Source organism: Microtus oregoni, unplaced genomic scaffold (assembly GCF_018167655.1).
Source record: "Microtus oregoni isolate MIOR12 unplaced genomic scaffold, Mior012 000020F_ref0000438, whole genome shotgun sequence".
NCBI classification, from domain to species: Eukaryota; Metazoa; Chordata; class Mammalia; order Rodentia; family Cricetidae; genus Microtus; species Microtus oregoni.
The window spans coordinates 32,205,445-32,231,363 of NW_024543079.1; the positions used below are offsets into that span (position 1 = coordinate 32,205,445).

The window sequence follows — 25,919 nt, forward strand, 5'->3', positions numbered from 1 at the left end:
TACTAGTATCCTGCTAAAAGAATATAGCAAAAATAAAAAAATGACTACTAACACTATATGCCTATGGATCAGAACATCAACCGAGAAGCTTTTTCTTGTAGGAAATAGTCATTAATACAGAGACCCATAACTAAAAATGTGAAAAGAGTGAAAGCCTTTGGACCACCCAGCCCTAAATAAGATGTCTTTGTCAAATCCCTCTCTTTAAGGCTCATGGATCCATGCAAAAGACGAGGTGGCAAGAGTGTGGGAGCCAGAGTGGTGGATGTCCTCAAGAAACAGTGTCTTCTTGATATAACAGGACTGATACACATATGACATCACGGTCCATGAAGACTATGACAACATGCACAAGATCTACACAAGTTCAAACAAACAAACAAACAAAAAATCCCAGCACTGAGAAGGGGAACTGGCTACAAATCCCACCTCTAGCCAAGAAGCTATTTGCAGTTGCTGCCTGCTGGGAAAGGGAAAGGAATAGTTCTATGCCCAGAAGTAGTTGGACAAGACAAAATAGACTCCATTTTCTTGTGTGTGTACTTTTTGTTTTGTCTTGGTCTGTTTTTGACTTCCTGGGTGTTTTGTTTGCTTTGATTTTGCTGTTTGGGAGCTTGGGACATTTTTGAGAGAAAGTTGTGTGAGAAGGGTAGTGGGTAGGATCTTGAAGGAGTTGGGGGAGGGAAAGAATATGATCAAAATATGTTTATAAATAAATATATATTCTAGTTTCTAAACAGAGGGAAAAAGGGGGAGCTAATTCAAGTAGTACCTCAAGAACCTGGCTAAGAAAGCACCCTGAGGGACATATGGATTTCCCTGGGCTAGAAGAGATTTCCTTGGTATACTGGGTGACAGTGAGAACATGAGGGGTTGGCTCACAACCATCTGTAATGAGATATGGTTCCCTCTTCTGACTTGCAGCATACATGCAGACAGAACACTATATAAGTAATTAATAAATGAAGCAAAAAACATTAAAAATTCTATGCCACAGACTCCTTAAGTGTATTTCATTTATTTTTGTCTTTGGCATGTATCAAAATGTTGTGCTAATGTTATTATTTTTAGTGAACATTTGGTTAGGAGTTTATTGATGTCATGGCTTCTTAATCTCTGAACTATAAAACCTTTAACCCAAGAAATTCTAACCCCAAAGCCATTTTAAGAGATGAAATAACTTCTCTTTAAATTTCCTTATGACACTTTCCCCCAGGGCCTGTTGACTTTTTAATTACACTTGAGTTTGTCCGTTTTAGCCTGGGTAACCCACTCATCAGTCAGATGCACCCCCAAAGATAAAACGGTCACTCTGGTCATCTTTTAGCCAGAGGTTCTATGGCAGGCAGATCAATCTCCAGTCATTACATATGGAACTGAAAAGTCTGGTATTCATGTTGGAAGCAGGGGGATGGAGTGTAAGCTGTGGAAGCCAAATGGCCGTGAACTAAGCTGTGAGCTTCCAAATCTACAGAGTCTTAGCCTTCTTAAGAGAAATCTTCATAAGTGGTTTACTCAGATTTCACCCAAGCTCACAAACACTCTGGTGAGGAGCGGTGAGCATTTTGAGAGGGTTGCTTAACCTATCTAGTACTAACACACAAGAAATGGAGTCACCAAAATCCCAGATCTGTGTTCCCTCCCGAGATACCATCTGTCTTACTCAATACCATATAACCTTCCTTAGATGGAGCCACTCTGCTATTTTTCCAAGACTAGACCAGATACTTTGCATGTCATGTTTTCTATCTAGAAAAACTCTCTTCCATGCGTGTGCCTGGACTTGCCCTTCAGCTCCTGACTCAAATGCTGCCTTATCAGTCAGTCTGCTAGTCTCTTCCTGGCAAGTCTATTTAAAATTTCCAGGTACATTTTTCATGCTTCTCCAACCTTGAACATCTTTTTCCCCAATACTAATATTAGCTTTCTCATCATCTCTTCTTGCTACTTAATATACTAAACATTTTGCTAATTTATTGTGTTTATGGTCTGTGCCCCCTTGTAGAAGGTTAGCTCCAGAAGGGCTAGGATTGTTGCCATTTTTTTCCAGCATTTGTTTGAATTGCTTACTTAGCAAATAGAAATACTAATAACTATTTGCTGAATGAATCCACAAATGGATGAAGTAGATTGTTCCTTTTGAGGAGATAAAAATTATGGCATCGATTATGGTGATGGTTGTTCTTATCTGTGAACGTACAGAAATTGTGAACCTTATGGGTATGTGAGAAAACATTTTTGAAGAACAGAATTCCAGCCATCAATACTAAATATGGGGGTGTCCATACTCCGCATGAGCAATAAGCACAAAGCAATCCCCTCATCATGACATTGGCCTGGAACGTGAAGTAGGAGAGGCATCTACGCAATGATTAGGGAGCAGGGACTCTACAGGCAGATGGCCAATGATCAAATCACTCATGTACCACCCTCTAGTCAGAACACCTCAGAAAAGTCACCACATAGAATATCTAATGAGTTCTTTTTGGGAACCAAACAAAATAATGATTCTTATAAATGGCTTAGCATAGTATATGGCCCAATAATGAGTGTTCAATACACAGCTGTTGTCTTCATTGCTATATTCTAGAGTTTTAGCCATAGTTTATTAGAGAAGATCAGATGGTAGTATAGTAGCTGGAGCTGAAAGAAAGTCATCATTTAGTATTAAAATTAATTTAGACTCTCTTGGGTCTTTTGAGGCAAAATCTCCTTTTTTTCCCCGCAATACCTTCTCAAGCATTCTTTTACTGTTTTCAATCTTTAAAAAATAATAATTTAAATTTTTATGTGTATTTTTATATATATGTATGTGTCTCATACTGTGTTCATGCAGTGTTAGTGGGTTTCAGAGAAGGCATTGCATCCCCTGGAACTGGAGTTACAAGCAGTTGTATGATGTGGGTGCAGGGAACAGAATCCAGATCCTCTGGAAGGGCAATCAATCCTCTGAACTGCAGAGGCATCTGACTAGCCTGCCACAGCATCTGTCTTACTTCAGCAACTCGCCTCAAACTGTGGAGCTTGTTAAAAAACACCTCTTTGAACTTCACATTTAAGTTCCAGGTCCTCAAAGAAAGGTTCTCAGAACAGAACTCTCATTAACAGCCTATTCTATGGAAGACTGTTGAATAAGGATTTAGAACAAGGCCTTTGTCTGGGTTTTAAACCAGCCCTCCAGAGGATCCTGATTTACGCTTTCAGTTGAGAATAATTGGCCAAGAAGAATATGATTTTGAATAGGTAAGTCATGTGATTATGACTTTTTAATTTTATATTGTCATGGAGGATCCAGGATGCAGACAAAGGCATGACATTGAATCACCTATTACACAGCACATGTTCTTTTCTCTTTTATAGTTTAGGTTAGCATATAAAATAAGGGGTTTCATTGTTACATTTTCAAACACATGTATCATTGGGTCTTGTTTATATTTAATCTTCCTCCCTTCCTCCATCCTTCTCCCCCAGCCCTAGCTGGTCCTTTCCTTCCTCCCCAACAGCACCCCTTCTGCTTTCGTGCACATATATGTGTGTGGCTTCTTCACAACAAATGTAGCTCCTGTCTATGACAGAAACAAGGTATTTTGCCTCTTTCTCTGTTAACCTTCCTTGTTCTCCCTTTCCCTTTCCCGTTTAGAGTCCATAGACTGCTTTCATGCACCATTTTTATATTTAAATCTAGATTGGACACATGAGATAGAACATGTGGTATGTCTTTCCGAGTATGGCTGATTTAATCTAACATGATTGCCTCCACCACTTTCCTGCATGTGAAATAACTTAATTCTTCTCTATGGCATAGTACCACTGTATGTATTTACCACATTTTTCTATCTGTTCATTTTCTGATGGATACCTTGGCTACTTCCCATCAAGTGTTGTAAATGTGAAAATTGATGTGGGATGTCCTTCTGTATAAATGCTGCTTTTATTGGTTGATGAATAAAGATGCTTTGGACAATGACTTAGCAGAGTAAAGCCAGGTGGGAAATCTGAACACACACACACACACACACACACACACGTGGGGGGCAGAGTCAAGGAGACTCATGTAGCTGCAAAAGGAGAAAGATTGGGGGCTGGAGAGATGGCCCAGCGGTTAAGAGCACTGACTGCTCTTCCAGAGGACCCGGGTTCGATTCCCAGCACCCACATGGCAGCTCACAACTGTCTGAAAATGCAGTTCCATGAGATCTGACACCTTCACACCAACAAACATAATAAAGTTAAGTAAATAAATAAAAAAAAGTTAAAAAAAAAGGAGAAAGATTCCAGAACATTACCCATAAACCACAGCCTCGTGGCAATAATAGATTAATAGAAATGGGCTAATTTAAGATGTAAGAACTAGCTAGTAGTACACCTAATACATTGGCCAAACAATGTAGTAACTAATATAGTTTCTGTGTGATTATTTGGTCTGGGCGGCCAGGAAACAAACGCAAGTCTCAGTTTACAGGCAATGATAAATACGAATGTAAAGTATCTCTGAGATACGTTGACCTAAGATTCCTTTGGGCATCTGAGTCTAATCCTAATTTTAGTGTGCTGAGAGTGTCTATGTTCATAGTGGCTGTACTGGTTTACCTTCCCAGCAACGGTGCATGCACACTTGTCTTTCCCCATATCCTTACTGGCTTTTGTCTCCATGACGCTAGCCATTCTGACCTGGGGGAAATGGAATCTCAAAGTAGTTTTAATTAGCCTTTCCCTGACTGCTAAAGATGCTGACCATTTTAAAAAAATTATTGGTCATTTATATTTCCTTTTTTGAAAACTGTCCATTCAATTCATTTGCCCATTCATTGATTAGATGGCTTGTTTTTATAGTGTTTAAGCTGTACAGTTCTTTATAGATTGTAATTTGCTGTTCGACATATAATTGGCAAAGATTTTCTTCCTTCCACAGGCCGTCTCTTCATATATGGTGAATTTTCTTATGCATACAGACCCATAACACAGAGATGGTAATTCTATGAAGCCATTTCCTCAATAAACTACTCATTTCAGCCAAGGTTATTTATTTCTTTTGTTTTTGGCATTCGCTTGTTTCCAAGACTAGTATTTTATTACTAAATTAACTTCGTGTGTCTGTGTGTGACTAAATGTTAAATGTCCCTATTATTTATTAAAGCATCAAGAATTTCACAATCCACGAGAAAATATTTTGGCAGACACACGGTATCACTAAAGAAGAGGGTGTCTTTTGCTTTCACAGGTAGCCTGAGGCTTTGATGGGAGAACAGGACATTGGGCAGCGTACGGTACAGTTTTGTTGGGTTTGTTCTTGACAAGCTCAGGGATAGAGAAGCAGAAGTGAAAATTTTCTTGCAGCACATGCTTCATTTTTGAAAGAATTTTTCTTTTACTTCCTTGTGCTATCCCAAATATCCCCTTCTTATTTCCCTGTGTTACCCCAAAGATGCCCTGGAACTAAGATAACCTGACATCCCAAAATAAGCCATGAAAGGGCAAAAGCAAACAGAACTCCATGGATGGAACAGCGGAACGTATCAAGCCTGCATGGGGGCGCTAGTGTGGCAGGCACTGGGCAGACTCTGCTCTCTCCATGCTGGCGTGAATTCACTTTTGCACGGTGCCCTTTGAGTCATCTGAGAGCCGCCAACACTTGCTCCTCCAAAGAGCTTTGCAGCTGCACACGCGCAACCCGTGCTCCTCAGCTTACCAGCTTAATGTGCTCTCGCTTCTGGTACTTCTCGCTGTAATACTGTTCTTGCCGGAGGTTGAGCAGCTGCTGTTGCTGCTTGTCCTTCAAGTCTATTAACTTCTGGGTCATTTCTGCATCCAGGGCAGCGAGGTCTTGCTCAATGGCTGATGAGCCATGGTCAGGGCTGCTGGGTTCAGATCTGCAAAGACACAGAGTGTGGCTCAGGAACAAAGTAGGTGGTAAGAGGTGCTTGGTTGTGAATTGGAGTGCCATTTTAGCTAGACAGTAAGCCTTGGATTCAAAATATTTATTGTGTGTGCATATGTTAATTTAACCAATTAAAACTCAACAGATGTAAGAGTTGTTTCAGTTTTCTTTGTTAAAGTCCGAGAAATCTGTTGCATAACACACAGTTTGAGCACATCATAGAACTGATAAAATGCACTTTTTGCTTGCCCAGATTAAATGTGGATTTTTCAATTGAGCCACACCCCAGTTCAAATGACCTCTATTTCAGGGACCTACTAACCACATGTGTCTCATGGCTCCTCTCTCTCTCTCTCTCTCTCTCTCTCTCTCTCTCTCTCTCTCTTTCTCTTCTACCTCCCCCGCCTCTTTGTGTGTGTGTGTGTGTGTGTGTGTGTGTGTGTACAGGAGGCATGGAGGTTCCTGTGCTCACAGGTCAGCACTAGGGGGAACCTGGAACATTAAATATGTATGCTTGTTCCTTCAAAGAAACATTTTCCCAGAAGGCTGGATGCAGATGTGGTTAATAGCCTGGTGACCTTTGTGCTATTTGTGTGGCTGAGACCACACCAGATCCTCCCCCAGACCCCTATCGTAAGTTTGTTTTGCTCGGCCAATCTCTAAATTCATCTTTATGGAATTTGCCACATGTACTTTACAGAGTTTTGGCGAAATCACATTCAATCTTTAGTTAGTTTATTTTGTGCTTTATTGTGCACACAGGGCTGGGTCAATTATCAACAGAAACGTTTTCACCAAATTGTGCTTTGCTTAAATATGCCTTAAATAAACTATTTGTGGTCATGAAGATTGAACCAATGCTGCTACTCAGTCATGTTGAACTGAACTACTTTCTTGCCTCCTGTGGATCATTACTCTGTTGGCCATGGTGGTCATACAGACCCTGCTTTTGTGTGTGTGTGTGTGTGTGTGTGTGTGTGTGTGTGTGATTCAAGCAGAGTAGAAGGTTGTGGAAGCCCTGTCTGGATTCCTCTATATGCCGGCATCTTCAGACACCATGGGCTGCAGAGGTGGATCCGTATACATGTAATGTTATTTTGATACGCTATTGGGAATTTGCAGAATATGATGTAAAAGCAAATAAACAAATGAATATGTGCATCATTCAGTTGGAGTTTTCGGGAGATATTTTAGGGCAAACTTCACCTTCATTGGCTGTGTGGTTACAGGTAAATGCTACTGATTTAGCCTTTAGGTTCCCCTTCAAAGAGTGTCAAATTTCATTTGCAAAGAGCGTCAAATTTCTCCTGATTTTTTTTTCTACATCTGTTCTACCTCTTAGGAAAGGTGATTTTGTTACTTTTTAAAAATCAAGTATTACATTTTGATTGTGTTTTCAAGGTGAGCACATGTTACATTATATGTCACAATATGGCATGGAAGCCGCAGCTTGCCTTTCTTGACAGTCTGGTGGCAAAGATGTCGTCCTCAGACGACTGTATGAGGAAGGATGCAGCCCAGTCCATGGTGCTCTCAGCCCAGGGACAGGAGGCTTACACACTCAAAGCACAGCCCACCGTGTTCTCAGCCTATAGACAGTCAGCTTACACACTCATAATACAATCCATTGTGTTCTCAGTCCATGGACAGGCAGCTCACACTCACGGTACAGCCCACTGTGTTCTCAGTCCATGAACAGGTGGCTTACACACTCACAGTACAGCCCACTGTGTTCTCAGCCTATAGACAGGCAGCTTACACACTCACAGTACAGCCCACTGTGTTCTCAGTCCATGAACAGGTGGCTTACACACTCACAGTACAGCCCACTGTGTTCTCAGTCCATGGACAGGCAGCTTACACACTCACACGGCCCACTGTGTTCTCAGATCATGGATAGGTGTCTTACACACTCACCCAGCCCACTCCACTGTGTTCTCAGTCCATAGACAGGCAGTTTACACACTCGCACAGCCCCGCCCACGGTGTTTTCAGCCCATGGACAGGTGGCTAGAGAGGAAGGCTATATTTCCCAGCGGCAAATGTTTGCTCTAAGACAAACTCTTGAAAGACATTAAATGAGAGATGATGACATGTTTCCAGGAAAGCTCAGACTGAATTCTACATCAGGTCCACATCCTGGATCAGTATGTTGATGTTGATGGTGGTTACCCTCACCATCTCCACCCATTTATCGGCTATCGGGAAAAATCAGGACATCTCATAAGAGCTATTTGTAAAACGAGTGTCTTGGCTCACCCCTGTAACCCCAGCACTCAGGAGGTTAAAATAAAATACTGCAAAACCTAGGCTAGTCTCTGCTAGTTCAGGGACAGTCTGAGCTCTGCAAAGACTATCTCAAAAACCGAACCAACTAACCAAATAAATGAAGGAATATATTTTAATCCAAACTACAGAAAATCAAGTAAATAAAAAAAACAATGTCTTAAAATGCCTTTTTCACCATGATGATATTTATTTAAACTCAAGTGCACATTGAAATAGAACTCAAGGGTACTTTTGCTTTAAAAAAGTAAAGATCTTCTAAACTATGTATTTTAACAACATAAACAACATTTTACTTTAAAATAGTATGGACTATTTAAATAATAGAATAATGTCTCACACAGTGCTATTAGTTCTCATTAAAAAACTTAAGTTAAAAATGAAAAATTGTTTTGACATTTAGCTAAACAAACCCAAGGGAGACAAAAATTGTTCCTTAAAATGACAATAAAAAAACTGAAGTTATGTTCACTTTATTTCTAATTCCCTACTTATTAAACATTGAAGAAAATATTTTCACAACAAAAATGAACCCCACTGATCAGAGAGTGAAATATTAATTAACGCCAAGAAGCCTGCAAAGGATGCTCCAAGAAAACACAAGATCACAACTTAGGAAAGTGGGTTCAAACATTTAGAACAGTGGTAAGCCATCTTATTTGGCTTTTGCTGTTTCATAAATGTATTCATAGTATGGACAAATATGCTAGAGCAGTAATCAGTTTCTAAATCCTTTGTGGGACAATGGGCCTCTCTTCTGGAAACATCCACACGTCAAACTCCAATGTCCCCACATCACAGAACACAGCTGGTAGGTAGGCACCATACTTTGGCATGCAGTACCATCCTGTGCTCTGTGTTTCTGACCAGGCCATGGTGTAAGTGGGCGTCAGGTCCTTGCTGTTGTACTGTAGAAAATGTCGGTGTATACTCTGTGGGCTGCTGTGGGATACACTGGGAAGATGTCTGGATATACTATGTGGGCTGCTGTAGGATGCATAGGGAAGTGCATGTGAGTACTTAGTTCTTTTATGAAGTGATATTTCATTTGTATTTTAATAAGTAAAGCTTGCCTGAAGATCAGAGAGTCAAACTGGTCCACTGGTCAGCTTTACAGACCGGGTAGTGGTGACACAAACCTTTAATCCCAGTTACCACACTAGTTTGCCATAGAAACCTGGCAGTGCATACCTTTAATCTCAGTGGTGCATAATTTTAACCCCAGCCCTAGAGGAATATAAGTGGCAGGAGACAATTCTCAGTCTCATTCTGAGATTCCTGGAAGCAGGATCTCCATTTCAGACTGAGGGAGAGTTAAGAGTCAGTGGCTAGCTCTTTTTGCTTTTCTGATTTTCAGGTAAGCTTTATTTATTAAAATACAAATAAAATGTAGGTACACCTTTATGCTGTATTCTTCCTAGAACCTCAGTTTATCTGTAAACCTTTGAAAATTTTCCTGTTTTTCTGTTGCAAATGTAACAGTTATGATAGGCTCAAATTGGATAAGGATAGACCCTAATGTAGAGCCTAATGTCTTTAGAAGATAGAGGGAATTTGGGCACGTGTCCCTACACAGAGAGAAAGTCATGTGATAGTGTGGGTAAGAGTCTGATGTGATAGTCTACATGCTAAGGTAAGCCAAGGATAGTTCCTGTAACCACAAAAACCTGGAAGAGACCAAAATAATGTTTCCCAACCCCTCTTAGAGCCAATGCTCAGCTCACAAGTTAATTTTGGATTCCTAAGCTCTGGAACTGTAACGCAGTGTTTTAAACACTCAGTTCATGGTACCTGGCTCTATGATCCTAGGAAACCAATCTAGCACATCGGCCTAACACCTTCTTTATGTGATCAAAAGAGATTACCCAGGGCTGAAAGATCCCCACACCAAAAGGCAAAAGGCCCCAGTGTGATCAGCTAGAACCTATGTCACAAAGCTCAGGGCCATCTATCTACATGGAATTTGAAAACACACACCAAGCTGAGATCCACATGGAAATCAGGAAGCAGAATGCTGAGACTGACCTTGGGCAGCAGGTATCTGCTATAGCTTAAGAGGTAAAGCCCTCCATCTTGATGGATCTGACAAGAGGAGCCATGAGCCCTGCCATCCTCACTTCCCCTTCTCCTTACAGCACAGTGTAAGCGGGGAGCGATGGCTTTTATGTGGCTGGAAAAGCAGACTGGAGAGGCAGGCAGGGTTTAACCAAGGCCTCTGTGATGTCTTTCAATTTCTGGACACCACTGAAGAGTTCTAAACCAAACCATTTTTTTTGAGACCTAAATAATATGAACTTTTATTAAAACATTGAAGTTGAGAGAGATGACAGGGAGTGCCTTAGTGAGAGTTGGTGGGGGGCGGGTGTTCAGTGAGATGTCTCTGAAAACTAATCCTATCAATAGCAAGTCTTTGAACCCACAGGTTCAGCAAACCCTGTAGCCTGTTCGAACTGCAGAGGTCCCACCGCAGGTCTGGGTCAGATACTGAAATGGAGGCCCAGACTTCTGAGTCTGAGCAGCATTCCCATAGCTGTTCCCGCAAGGTAAACTCTGCTGTAGCCAGAGAGGAGTGCCTTGAACAGATGTGGCCACAGTGATCACATATATTTCAGTATCTCCAAAGGAGTTACAGAGCCCGCAAAGCTACAGAGCTATGCAGACCATGTCTTCACTCCTCCAGACTCCTCCCCCTAAACTCCCTTAGGAAAAAAAACAACACAAGAATCCAGCCCTTCTGTCTCTGCCAGCCTCTGTCTAGGAGAAACATTTGTCATCACTCAGCTGGACTCCTGACAATGTGTCCCCTTCCAGTCTCTCTGCTCCTGCTCTGAGTCCCCAGTCCTAGCGGAGTACCGTCTGGGTACCACAACTTCAGCATCACCCGTTCCAAGGGTGAACCTGCCAGGAGCTCATGGACCTCTGAAAAGCCCATGTTCTCCCCGTGGTGTGACTGTCCTCCCTGTGGTGTGACTATCCTCCCTGCGGTGTGACTGTCCTCTTTGCGGTGTGACTGTCCTCCGTGTATTGTGACTCTCCTCCCTGTGGTGTGACTCTCCTCCCTGTGGTGTGACTGTCCTCCCTGCGGTGTGACTATCCTCTCTGCGGTGTGACTGTCCTCCCTGTGTTGTGACTCTCCTCCCTGTGGTGTGACTATCCTCCCTGTGTTGTGACTCTCCTCCCTGTGGTGTGACTATCCTCCCTGCGGTGTGACTGTCCTCCCTGTGTTGTGACTCTCCTCCCTGCAGTGTGACTGTCCTCCCTGTGGTGTGACTCTCCTCCCTGTGGTGTGACTGTCCTCCCTGTGTTGTGACTCTCCTCCCTGTGGTGTGACTGTCCTCTCTGTGATGTGACTGTTCTCTCTGTGGTTGACTGTCCTCCCCATGGTGTGACTGTCCTCCCCACGGTGTGACTGTCCTCCCCACGGTGTGACTGTCCTCTTGGTGGTGTGACTATCCTCCCTGAGGTGGCACAAGTTAAAAAATGAGACACAACACATAAAATATTCACTCACGGGGGCAGCATCTCTTCCAACATGGTATAAAATTAGCAGGTACCTATTGACTTACTTTTTCTTGCTGTCCTTCTTGGCGGACTTTTCCAAGGCTGCTCTCCTCCTCAGGTAGTCATTCTGAATCTCATTGTACTTGGTGGTATGCTCCTTGAGGAGCTCGGCGGTTTTCTTGTGGTGTCTCTTGACCAGGTCTTTCATTTCTTTGTAGTGCTTCTTTTGAAGCTTCACGAACGATTTCTGTTGCTTGAGCTCTTCGATGGTCTGCGCCTCCACTTCTGCAACAGACAAGGGCATGGGAGCTGAGTGTCAGGGAGGACAGAATCCAGAGGAAGGAGACGGGCATCCTGCTCAGAGAGGAGCAGCCCACCCTTGCCAGAGTAGCTGAAAGGCACAGCTGGATGTCAGATCATGGGTCAACTGCTCTGTCTCACTGGTTTAGCAAGGCGCAACCAAACTTGCAGAGACCCAGTTCCTTCTTCATCTGTAGCTTTTAAGTTTGGTTTCCCTAGATATAGAGTCTAGGATGGGGATTCTGGCGCCTGTGACTAGCTGAGGGAGGGGACGGGATGGGGGCGGGGGCAGAAGGAGAGAAGTGAAGCAGCAGTGGAAAAAACTGAGCAAGGCACAGCAACTCCGGTGTGCTTCTGAATAATCCCCCGGGGGAACCCCAAGTGTGCACTGGCATACCAGGGCTGGTCTCCTCATGAATAAAGGCCAGCTTCTTGAGAATTTGGGACACTCAGAAGGGGGGCACAACTTTCTAGGGGTGACCTCCCTTTGGAGAGAGGGTAAATTTGCAGAGAAGTACAAACTTTCTAGGGGTGACCTCCCTTTGGAGAGAGGGCAAACTTGCAGAGAAATACAAGCTGGACTTTATCAGCCTAGCTTCACTACAGCTGGGAAGAGAGGAAGAGAGAGCAGGCCACCTGCTTCATCCGTTTTACGGATGATGACACTGCTATTAGTTCACAAGGCTGGTCTGGTGGTGAAATACAAAAAAATCACGGAAAGTGTTGAGAAGTTTTTGGTACCATGACTGTGGAGGCTTAGCAAATAATCACCCAGGTTCAGCATCTCTCAGGGAACACACTGACAGGAGACACACCATAGGTTTCTCCCTATATCTCAGTGGGTATGCTAGTCGAGTGTGTCAGGAAGGTATCCTTTAATTTTCACCAAGGCTCCAGTAGGGCTAGTGGTCACCTGTACGCCTGCAGTGTTTTATTCAGTGTTGAGATAAAAGGTCAACGTGGCGAAGCCTGGCTATAAACCATTCTGTATTTCATATGCACACTTCATCTCCTCTATAACATGCATTTTAAAAATGCATGATCACTTCTGAAATCAAGATTCCACACTAGTTTCCCTATTGCTTTTCCTAGTAGTATAAGAACGGGGGGAGGGGAGGCCTTTCAATGTATGGTGTCTGAATTTCAATGAATTATTATCTATTTGGAGCCAGATTAATTCAGAATGCATATATTTCCATTTCTTGATAGGAAGTTCCTGTTTGGGGAACAACAATGGCAAAGATACAATAAATATTTAGAACCATCAAGCCGTTCAAAAATGATGTATGCCACCAATTACAACAAACCTGAATAAAAAACTAAACGGATTGCACATAAACAGGAGAACTGGAACGGTAATATCTGTTGCTAAATACCAGGGCTTTTAAACAGCCGAAGGAGCATTTCCTGCTCTTACCATGCATCTGCCCTGACAGCTCATTTTTCTTCCTTTTAAAGAAAGAAGCTGAGGAGAGAAGTAGGTGCATTTATTTAAAGGTTTCCCTCAGGCTCAAACCGAGTCCTGGTGGTCACAAAATAAGCGCCAGCATTAAGAATTTATAGTCCTGAGGAATTGCCACATTTCCTGGTAACCAACTCCACTTCACTTTTGAAAAGAAATGGTTTCTGGACATGAACCGAGGACAGTTTAGAAATGGGACTCCCGTGCTCTAGAAAAAAAAAAAGGCACCCTAAATTGCCTTTGAAAAAGGCTATCCCTTGGAATATCCCCAGACCTAAGAGCAATGTCCATTTGCATAAAGACACAGTATCACAAATAGGTGAGCTGCCCAGAGCTGGCCATAGTTAGGGTGGGGGTACAGCTCCACCGCCTCTGTGTATCCCTTTATATGTCTTTAGATAACACCCCAGCGTCTTATTTCTTTCATCGGTGTTGTCTAATACATCAGTGTTGCTTCCCATGGAACTCTTCTGAAATATGCTCTGTGGTCTTCTAAGTTTCTTACAATTTTGCCAGGCATGCTTTATATATGTTGATGAAATATAACTGTGTGCATGAAGTGCATATATCCAAAATCCCCAGTCCTTTTTTTTTTCTTTTTTTAAAGTTCACATGCCTTAGTGACTGACCATCACTAGGTAAAAACCAGAGTACTGCCAGGACCCTAGACATCTTCTGGAAACTGCCTCCCTGCCCTTCCCCAAGCATAATCTAAGCCTAGGTTTCCAATAGCGTGAGTAATTTTGCCTGTCTGTCTTTGATCTTCAGGCAGCTGAGATCAAGCTCTCTCTCACATCTTCGTCTTTTTCACAGCACTACACCTTGGCTGTCTGCCTTTAGGTGACTGCGACCTGTTGGCAGAGTTACCTGCCCCCATTCCACTCTGCGACTGCATCGCAATGCACTTACCTGCCTCACTGTCGGCCAACATCCGGTTCATAGAAGAGGTTTTATCTTTGATGCACGGTTGCATACCTTCTTGTTCTATTTTGTGCCAGATACTCGAAATGGTTTTAAGACTCCACTACATAGTAAGTGCTAATTGTACTCAAGAAAGCTTAGGTCAATTTGAGTCCCTTTGCTTGATGATACGAACTAACCCAAGTTTCATATCAAAGATCACACACAGTGTGGGTTTCATGATTACAAACAGGCTGTATTCTGCATATGTGAAATATAACTTACTGTCAGAACTGTAGGGAGACACACATTCCTGTTAACTGGCTCTTGTAGCCAGGAGGAAACTATTATTTATTTTCTGAAACAGGAATCTTTAGAAATTATTATTTGTAGCCAATACCGTCTTGTCTGCCAACTCTGGCTACTTCTCTGGGACTTTACATTAGACAATGTAACCAAACTCAGGCCAAAAGTTACATTAGACCATGTGACCAAACTCAGGCCAGATGTTACATTAGACAATGTGACCAAACTCAGGCCAGATGTTACATTAGACAATGTAACCAAACTCAGGCAAGATGTCTACAAACTTAAACAATGCAATGATGCTGTTTTCAGAGGTGAATGGCAATCTCCTCCCCTCTAAATACCCACTGTGCAATGTTCGGTTGCTACCTTCTGTGCAGAGGAAAGGCTAGCACTCACCTGTTAAGACACTCTGGACCAGGTCTTCTGTTTTGGCGGGCGCCTTAACAGAACCTGTAACCAAAAAGATCAAAGAAATGGCTTTCTTTGATTTTCAAACTTATATCCCAATTTTAAAAGGAAATATTTGGACTTGGGGTGGTAGTTCAGTGGTAGAGCACTTGGCCCATCTGGGTTTCATCTCCAGTATGGGGGAACTGTGTCCTCTAATTCTATGTCTCTTTAGAGACAATGACTAATTGTAGGAGAAAGCTATTTACAAAAAATTACTCTGAAACCTCATTAATTTGCAACTTGGACTCAACCCTACGTTGATGAACAATTGTATGGATTCCTCACATATTCCCTGGCAAATGGAGACATCCCTCCACTTGCATTTGAAATGTCAAAACCAGGAATTCAATCTCCGAAGAGCTACTGCCATCTTCTGGCAACATCAGGAATGACGTGATTAAGGACAATGGGGACCAAAGAACCGAATTTTGCAGACAAGAACCATTATCAAACATCCAAACCACTGAGCAAAGTGTAAGGGAAAATTGGTTATATATGCACCCCCAGGATGCCTCTTCCTACCCACCTGGGAGTGTGAACCAAAACTTTCAGAGGGAAGTACTCTGATTTAGGGCCCCCATTTCACCAGGACATGTCAACATCAGAACCTCAGTCTGATCACAGGAAAACATAGAGGCAGCTTGGAGTGAGGGACATTTAAAAAATAATTGACCAGAATTCCTCAAAACTATAAAGGTATGAGAAAGAAGAGTTAGGAGCTATTATGGAGAGAAGGCAATCTAGGAGACACACTGAGCAAGAGCAGCATGGGACCCCAAGTGTGAATCCACTGTTTACCTGGAGCTGGCTGGCTGTGTGGAGCCTGAGAAGGTGGTTTGGGGGCAAGGGATGTTGTGTGATTCACCCCATTTTCTGCGGGCGTTGTCCTGGCTTCACTTGGCGCCTCTGATGACGTTTCCCCAGGCTCAGCCTAAAATCACAAACACCTTTCAATTTTGTTTCAAATCATTTTTATTGTCTTCCTATACCAATAAGGCTACCCATTACGACATTCTCACAATTCCTTTGGAGTCTGAAACATCAAATTGGAAACTGCCTGGAAAGCAAGATTAACTCAGCATAGTGTGAAATCACAAAGTAGCAGGTTAATTGCCCAAAAAGGCTCTGGTTTTCACTCCAACTTGCCCATGCTCTTGGAGAGAGCCTTCCCACAAGGCCTCTGGGTCTGATCAGGTGGTGTGTTTCCATCAAACAAGAGAGTAGCAAACATAACGCACACAAGGGACCACAGAGACACGAATCTGACCAGTCCTTAGCAGACCCCCGCTATAGCAGGGAGATGAGAGTTGCTGCCAAAGGACAACTAAGCGCTTCTGGCTGGGATGTCCTGGGATAGACAGCCCTAGCTGAATTGATGTAAGCCTGGTTCAGGGTAGGGGAGCTGGGATGCTGAATAAGTCACATGGGAGGAGACAGCAAGCATTTCATTTCATGTCATCAGCTTCCATGCCACAGCAAGAACTGATGTAGTGGGTGTGAGTATGGATTTTGGAGCCAGATATTGTTGGATTCGAATCCAGTACGCCATTAACATGTCACCTAGCTCTCTGTGCTCTTTCCCCATCTTTATCCACGATGAATTTGAGGTCACAGTATTGTCTATCTTATAAGATTTCTTCCAGAACCAAAACAGCCAATGTTTTTTTTTTTAAAGTACCTAGAACACTTTCTGGTACAAGCTAAATAAACACGTGAAACAGTTAAGACCATGCAACATTACCAATGCGTGATGATAAATATCAAGACTCATGAGCCCTTCATTCTATTCACTCCAGCAGCTATGTCTGATTCAAAGCAAACGGTCGATAAATGTCTGCTGAATCAATGCCAATTCTTATAAAATAATTGTCTATATAATTTCGCAGTATTTCAGCCACGCTTTCCAACATTCCAAGTGCTTGCCAGCTATTTTAGACTCGCTCTCCACGTCCGCCACAAGTTTTATCTGTGATGATTTTATAGCATTTTGCTATGTAGTGCATTTCCCAGGTACAGCAGGAAATTTTTCTTCCATGGGTCATCTGGACCCCAACACTGTGGCATTTGGGCATGTAATTACAAATAGCAGACTGGCAATTTTACCAAAGGAAGACAGAAATATAGATGGCAGCACTGATTCATATTCTCTTCTCCCCCCAAATCACTGCTTTTCATTTCTGAAACAAAGCCTAACTCTGGAGTTGTGGATGGTCTTGAACTCACGGTCCTCTTCCTACAGCCTCAGAGCTGGCTTTGAATCAGTCCCCCAATGCATCCTTAACTTAACAAGCAGCCTTGTTCATTGGTTAGGCCTCTTCAGTGTAGCTGGTCTCCCTGGGATGGGTGAAAGAAAAATAAGTCCTGGTACCAGGCCAGGCATTATATAGGAGAGATGGGAGCCTAGCCACATAACCTAGAAGCATTAGGTCTCACTATTGTAAAATTATGTCTTTTGATGGATGGATATCTCTGACTGGTAAGCTCTGGTATGATCACATTTAGTTAGCATCCATCAAGAAAATTCTCCCTAGAATAATATGCCAAGAGGAATGATGGTATGTTCTTTGTTCAACCCAACACTGCAAATGAGAGCCTCTTGAATGCAGTATATGGGTAGGGTTTTGTCCTGTCATTTCAATTGTATTTTAATAAATAAAGCTAGCCTGGGGATCTGGAGAGCAAAACAGCCACTGGCTCTTCCCTCAACCTCAGTCCAAAAATGGCGATCCTGCCTCCAGGAATCTCAGAATGAGACTAAGAGCTATCTCCTCCCGTTTTATAATCCTCTCTGGTTCTGAGATTAAGGGTGTGCACCACTACCACCTGGTTTCTATGGCAAACCAGTGTGGCTACTGGGATTGAAGGTGTGTATTACTGTGGCTACTGCAGTTAAAGGTGTGTGACATCACTGGCTAGTGTGTAAGGCTGTTACCGTGTGTAAAGCTGTTATACTGGTGTGGCCGTTTTATTTTTCTGATCTTCAGGCAAGCTTTATTTATGAGACTACAAATGGAATGCCACTGGAGGGTTTCTTTTTGTTTGCTTTGCTTTTGTTTTGGCTTGTTCAATGTCACCAGATTTTTCCATGTAGGACACATTATACACAGAGAATGGTTTTCGTGATTTTCTTGAAAAACAAAAACAAAACAACAACAACAAAAACCCCACCCCCACCCTAGAGTTAATGACCTGGAGTCTTGGGAAGGAAAAGGGAAGCCATACCTGAAGCCCCCCCAGAAAGCTCTTATAGATAGGACAGACCCTGCTCAGTTTCCACCTGTAGCTGCCAGGTTTTGAGGAAGGATGGAAAATAAAATATTCATGTGAGCTCCCACATTCTCAAATGACCAAAAGGTCAAGGTGCACCTTCAGGCTGCATTAGCCCCGGAGCAGACTTCTGCACCCCATAACTGGAGGAGCAGAGTTTGCCTGGAACCCCGAAGCCAGAAAGCTGAAGGGATGCTGTGTGCTGGAAAGGCCCTGAGCCAGGGTCCGAAAAACATGCAGCTTGCACTTCTTCCTGCCAAACACATGCCAGGAGACGAGGGAGAGTGAGGACCTGGTTACGGCTCCTTGTGCAGTCGGACTGGCCAGGGCCTCTTAGCATTTTTTTTGGAGACGGATGTCACGCATTAGTGTGCAGCCACGATGGCAAACGAGACTGCTGTTGACCGGTTGCCAAGGGTGTGTAAAGGAGCCCAGCTGATAGTTTTCCTAAGGGAAACTGGTGACAGAAGTAGCTGAAGGCTCAGTAGCCTGGACACTGCTGTCTACTGGCTTCCTCTCAGCCGCCCAGGTGGGCCTTGCTTTCAGCCCCATGACAAAGCAATCAAAGAAGGTTCTGAAAGTCTGCACTGAAATCTATTCACAGGAAGCCAGAGATCAGACAGGTTCCCTTAGAACTTGTGATAGTTCAAAGTCTAAATATTTTAAATAGCAGGCTATTTAAATTATATAAGTCTATTCTGTGGTCTATAATAATGGCAACTCCAGGAAGCATTAATATACTAGCAAGTTATAGCTATATAGAGACACATAAGCCAGCGAACGTTGTTGCCAAGGAACTCACCCTGTTGCACTAAATCAGCATTGACATAGAAAAGCAAAGAAATAAAATGGTTAAATAACTACAGTTGTGAAATACTAAATTTAAACTTTTTGATATGATTGGAACGTCAAGTCATTCCCACCAGAATGGCATGAGAGATTAAATTCAAAAGCCAAATTCTGTGTCCAACTCAAAAGAAATCAATGCTTTTGATTGCATTTTTCCCCAGGCCATGCCATAATGGTTTCAACAAAACAAGCACAGAATCCTTTCCCAAGGCGCTGGACATAATAACAGAAATAAAGGCACCCCAAATATGTTTTTGTAATCGTAATTGAAAGACCACTGGAATCCAATTACATGAATTTCAATGAAGGAAGGTTCATTAAAAAGGGACTTCAGTTGCATTTCCTAGATTTTTGCTTTTAGCCTCTGCCCTCTAGTGGTCATATGGGTTATTGCTCTATGTTTTTCTTCAAAATGAGGCCAAAAAATGATTTTTATAAACCAAGATCTCATATTTAAAAATTACATCTTTCCAAGAATTAAAATGAACACAAGTCCATTGAATATATACCATATGTGAACCAGCGAGTGGATAACTTAACAACCATTCTTGCAGATCTTGGTAAAGGGAACTTGTATGGCACACTGTACAAATGCAAAAGATTTCCATCCTGGATGTGTTAATTTTGGCTTTGATAATCAAACAGCAGAGAATACAGATCTTAAGAATTCTGTTGCGTGTTTAACATGAAAGCAAAATGCCTTTCAACTATCAGATATGGCTGAGTTCCTCGGGGTATCAGAGGACCCCAGTTTTCCTGAGTCCTGGGCTAGTGAGATAGCTTGGTGCTCCCCAGCAAGCTTGATGACCTAAGATGGATTCCTGGGACCCTCATGGTGGAGTAGAGAACAAAATCCCAGAAGTTCTCTGAATTTACACCTATGTGTGGTGTCACACTCATGTACGCAAACCCACCCCACTAATAAAGAAAAAACAAATGTAAAATTAATTGCAATATGCTGTTCCTTCAACGTGCCTGTTTCATAGGACAGACAGTACATTGACTTGGATTCTGGTGGATAAGGGGTGAGGTTAGCCACTTTCCCAGAATTACATGGAGATTTGTAATTTCGGGGTATAGAATCCAGTCTGCTGAGGACAAATATGGGCGTGTGTGCAGCTTTGTTAGAGACAGCATTTCATCCAAAACAGCTTTTCAAAACACATAAGGTAATTTGTGCCTAAATTTTCTATTAGCCCAATTACATTAGCTATTGTCCTGTTCCTAAGAAGGTCAGACTCGGTCCTGAGAGCCACACCCTGACCGCGCATTACCGCGTGCTTAGGAGTGATGCACACTGCCTTTGCAGCCTGAATTGGATATGCACTGGAAATAAGACAGAGTGACCTCTCCGTAAGAAAATGAAAATCGGGGCTCAAATGACAAGGAGCATTAACTTTATGATTCTTTCAACTTTTATGTGTGTTTGAAAATTTTTGAATAGCCGAGCAGGACTAGCGAGAGCTGAAGTCTTTAAGTAGCAGAATGAATTTATCTTCCGTCTTCTGGATTTCTTTAAACAAGATTTATTCATTTGTTTGCTTACTTAGCAAGCGTGAATATTTTTCCATCAGGTAGGGATATGTACCATATGTGTTCCCAGTGCCCTTCGAGGGCAGATGAGGACATTGGATCCCATGGAACTGGAGATTCAAATGGTTTTGAGTCTCCGTATGGGTGCTGGGAACTGAACCTGGGTCCTCTGCAAGAGCAGCAAGTGTTTTTAAGCACGGAGCTCATCTCCAGCCCCATTTTTCAAATGTCTTAAGGAATGAACACCTAATATGCAAAATTAGTTTGGTGTCTTCTGCAACCAACATCCAGCAAGTTCTTTCAGTAGTAACTGGAATGCAATCTAAATGATCCTTTCATACATCATCGGGGCTGCACCATCGTTTAAATAAATGCAGCATTCCCACCAAGTATTGAACCACAGGTAAGGGCTAAAAATTTAATGTGTGAGCTATTACTAGTGTTACTTTCTTCCCTCAGAAATGAGAAAGAGAGAATATGATTTTTCTCAGGGTACCTATATGTAAATAAATATCCATACACATAAATATGTATACGTGATTTGATATAAAATCATTCCAGCATAGTAACTACATATAATATTAAAATAACATTTAATTGCAGGGCAGTGGTGGTGCATGCCTTTAGTCCCAGCACTCGGAAGGCAAAGGTAGGTAGATCTCTGTGAGTTCGAGGCCAGCTGATCTACAAGAGCTAGTTTCAGGACAGCTAGGGCTGTTATACAGAGAAACCCTGTCTCAAAAAACCAAAAATAAATAAATAACAAAATTAATTAATTAATAAAAATAACATTTAACTAATTAATTAATTAATAAGTGGAGGAATAAGTCCACATTCAGTTGGTACGTAGGCAGTAGGTACACTTCATGGGCCAAGTCCTGAAACTACAATACCACCTAACTCTTAGGCTGAAATGAGAAAAATGTGTTTGAAAGAAGGAATGGATAAATCCACGGATGAAAGGAATGATGCAGATTCTCTTTGTGCATTAGAAGTGCAAAATGTTATGGCCTGCACAAGATTTAATGAATTGGCATTAAGTCGTGATTTTTATGCACATTAAAATTTGAGAGTTCTACCCTAGATGCAGGTAAAAGCCTTCACTAATTGACAGCCATGCTTTTTTTTTTTTTTTTTTTTTTTGGTTTTTCGAGACAAGGTTTCTCTGTGGTTTTGGAGCCTGTCCTGGAACTAGCTCTGTAGAACAGGCTGGTCTCGAACTCACAGAGATCCGCCTGCCTCTGTCTCCCAAGTGCTGGGATTAAAGGCGTGCGCCACCACCGCCCGGTTCTAGCCATGCTTTTTCAATCCCTCAGCTGTTGTGAATGGCATGGGTGATGATTCCAGCATTGTAGGAGGATGAATGCAAAGCCCTGAATTATAACCCACTGAAAAATTTCAATACCAGTGTAGAGATTTGTGAAAACCCCTTGGACAAACCAATGATTGTTTTGCTTTAGTTCCCTTGGCTATGTGGACGTCTCATGAGGTCTTATTTAAAAGACCACAGTTCTTTCATGAAGCAAGTCACTCAACAATTTCAAGCAATCGTTTCCTCCTCTAAAAACAGGAGGCTACTATGATTGCTCTGGGGCATCCGAAGAAAGTGGCCTGCAACTGTTAAAGCTAAGAAGCACAGAGATGAAGAGGAAGGTGTCATTTTTTTTTCAAGAAAATCTTTTTTTGACTCTTTGAAAATTTCCTCACAATGCATTTTCACCACATTCATCCTCACCCCAATCACATCGTCCCCTTCCTAAGCACCCAACTTTCTGTCTTGGTGTTTCTAAAACCCAGGAAGTCCAGTTTGTGTGTCCATGTACTTATGAGTGTGGCACCATTTAATGGAGCTGGGCGGATCCACCAGGGACCAAACCCTTAGAGATAACTGAGTGCCCCTTCCCTAGTAATCACTTGCTAATGGCTCCTCAGCTAAGGATGCCCACCTCCCACCTCTATGCTGGGGTTTTGCCTGCCTTGAGCTTTCAAAAGTCTTGTTCATGCTATCCTAACAGCTATGCTGGCTCTTGTCCAGGTGCCAGGCTGTCTAGGAGACTACGAAGAACCCTTTCTTGCTAACGGTTTCTAGAACATTACAGTTTTGTTATGGGATGGGTGTGGTATAAATGTGTCTTACTCAAAGTAGGCTCCACGGGCCAGAAGATCCTGTCAGTGAAGCATATTAAAGAGGCCAAGCCTCCTGGCCCGCACCCAAATCCACCGGACCAGGTTCAGCATGTTATCGTCATATCCCAATCTGGACGCAAATTTTGGAAGCATCCTGGCATAGATGAGCTGTTGTGAGGTCGGATTACCTGTGTTTCGATCCCAATTTGTTTGCTTACAAGTTCTGTGGCCCTGGGCAAGAAATTTACCCCCCCCCCCCCCCGAGTACTTACATCTCCTCATTTGCTAAAAGGGGGCACTATGAACATTATGGATATTTTAAGGCATAAGTGGGTCTGGTAGCTCATGTCTGCAGTCTTAGTTACTTAGGAGCTGAGCTGAGCTCATGACCTGTCCAGGGTACGCAATGAGTCCAAGGCCATCCCAAGCGATTAAAACAGCTTAGGATATAGCTCAATGGTAGAATATTTGTTCAATCAAAACGCCACATATGTTAATACATTAAAAGGCCCAATACCCTGCCAGCTCCATTGAAATCATGGTGCTTATTGCATTCCCATTTTCCTCTGGTCCTCTGCTAGGCTGATATGATCACTGTAGAGACAGGAAAAATCCAAAAGAAGCAGCAGTCCTGCCTGCCACCCCACCCCTACCTGTCCGATCCTACCTTCTTGGTGTCTGGCCTAGGGCCCGAGATACTGAGTACAGTTAGAGCCTACCTTCTAACGGCTCCTGGCAGCTCATCCCCAATGGCCAGTCTCAGGGAGAACTCTAACCTGTTCCTTTATATGGGTGTGGTTCTTTCTCTCTCTGGGAATTTGCCTGTTGTGATTTTTGTCTATAATGTATAACACTTATTAAATTTTCCATCAGACTCAGTGGGTAAAGACAGCTGTCACAATGCATAAGACCTCAGTTTAAATCCTAGACTCCATCCACATGGTAGAAAGAGAAACGACTCCCACAAATTGAACTGAGTCTGCCAGCATTCTGTAGGTCATGAATGTGCTCACAATTAAGATGTAAATAGTAATAATAATAAACATTTCTATGTCAGTGCTGGTCCTTTACCTAATTCGATCTCCCCCCAACTCCTCATGCTACACAGTGATTTTTAAAGTGATAAAGATACTCAGGGACACACCAGCCGTCCCAGGCAGGGAGATGGAGAGTTTGAGACCAACCTGGACTATTCAGTGATGTCCTGCCCCCCCCTCCCCACACACAAAATGGAAAGGAAAACCAAAACCAAAGAGAAGAAAGAGAAGGAAGACATGAAAGCAAATGCAGCCAATCTCGATGTGATCTCCTAATATCCTATCATAATCCACCTATTACATAAATATAATAAACATTACAGTCTGAACTTACAATAGTAAGAATATAAGCTGCATAATGCTTTTCTCATATGAATTACTGTTAACTGAACCCAGGGGAAAATTTTGGATTTAAAAACATTCTAAGAAGGTAATTGATTAGCATATTAGAAACCTGGTAATGCTTTATAGTTCAATGAAGATTTTATGTTCGATAAGAAAGGACTTTTAGAAGCATCATGTTAGAAGCGTCAAACAGAAGATGTCTTTGCTACTACATTGGTATCTCCAATGGCTAACAGGTCCCAGATAGAATTTTCTTTTTGAAAACTATGGCTGCCTATTTTGAGTGGCCTCATTAAATAAAATAAGAGTACATCACTGTGATGGGAAAAGACACACCAGCATTCAGAGGCTGAATCACTTTCTCTTCCTAGCTATTCATGGTCAATACCAAAAAATAAAACTGTTTTTCTAATTCTCCATTTTCAAAAATGAGGCCAGGGAGGATTTAGGCAACTCCACAGGGCAAAGGTAGGATGGTCTTTTATTTTCTCTGAGGCCAATGTGGAGTCTCTGTAATTTCAGATTTCTTTTTTTTTTAATTTTATTGATTTTTATTGAGCTCTAGATTTTTCTGTGCTTTTCTCCCTGCCTCTCCACCCCTTCAACCCTCTCCCAAGGTCTCCATGCTCCCAATTTACTCAGGAGATCTTGTCTTTTTCTACGTCCCATGCCGATTAGATCTATATATATATCTCCCTTAGGGTCCTTATTGTTGTCTAGGTTCTCTGGAGTTGTGATTTGTGAGCTGGCTTTCTTTGCTTTATGTTTAAAAACCACTCATATATGAGTGAGTATATGTGATAACTGTCTTTTTGGGTCTGAGTTACCTCACCCAATATGATATTTTCTAGCTCCATCCATTTGTCTGCAAAATTCAAGATGTAGTCATTTTTTTTCTGCTGTGTAGTACTCCATTGTGTAAATGTACTACATTTTCCTTATCCATTCTTCGGTCAAGGGGTATTTAGGTTGTTTCCAGGTTCTGGCTATGACAAACAAAGCTGCTATGAACATAGTTGAGCACATGCCCTTGTGGCACGACTGAGCGTCCTTTGGATATATACCCAAAAGTGGTATTGCTGGGTATTGAGGAAGGTCAGTTCCTAATTTTCTGAGAAATCGCCACACTGACATCCAAAGGGACTGTACCAGCTTGCATTCCCACCAGAAATGCAGAAGTGCCTCCCCCCTCCGGCCCTGCAACCTCTCCAGCATAAATTGTCATCAGTGTTTTTGATCTTGGCCATTCTTACAGATATAAGATGAAATCTCAGAGTTGTTTTGATTTGCATTTCTCTGATGGCTAAGGATGTTGAGCATTTCCTTAAGTGTCTTTCAGCCATTTTAGATTCCTCTGTTGAGAGTTCTCTGTTTAGGTCTGTACTCATTTTTTTAATTGGATTATTTGTTCTTTTAATGACCAATTTCTTGTGTTCTTTGTATATTTTGGAGATCAGACCTCTGTCTGATATGGGGTTGGTGAAGATCTTTTTTTAAGAAAACAAAAAACAAAACTTTATTTCATGCACATTGGTATAATGATGTCAGATTCTCTGGAACTGGAGTTACAGACAGCTGCGAGCTGCCATATGGGTGCTGGGAATTGAACCTGGGTCCTCTGGAGGAGCAGTCAGTGCTCTTAACCACTGAGCCATCTCACCAACCCCTGGTTGAT

The 25,919-nt window shown here is 42.4% G+C and overlaps 1 protein-coding gene across 2 annotated transcripts in view; it reads right to left on the reverse strand.

Moving 5' to 3' along the window:
* The window catches only part of Plcb1 (phospholipase C beta 1), a 676,602-nt gene that overhangs the window by 97,476 nt on the left and 553,207 nt on the right, over positions 1 to 25,919 (reverse strand). For both annotated transcript variants that reach the window (XM_041670151.1, XM_041670152.1), the window contains exons 24-27: positions 15,885 to 16,017; positions 15,033 to 15,086; positions 11,731 to 11,950; positions 5,690 to 5,870 (exon numbers count right to left, since the gene is read on the reverse strand). In XM_041670151.1, the coding sequence (XP_041526085.1) occupies positions 5,690 to 5,870; positions 11,731 to 11,950; positions 15,033 to 15,086; positions 15,885 to 16,017 (588 nt within the window). The remainder of the gene's footprint in view (positions 1 to 5,689; positions 5,871 to 11,730; positions 11,951 to 15,032; positions 15,087 to 15,884; positions 16,018 to 25,919) is intronic.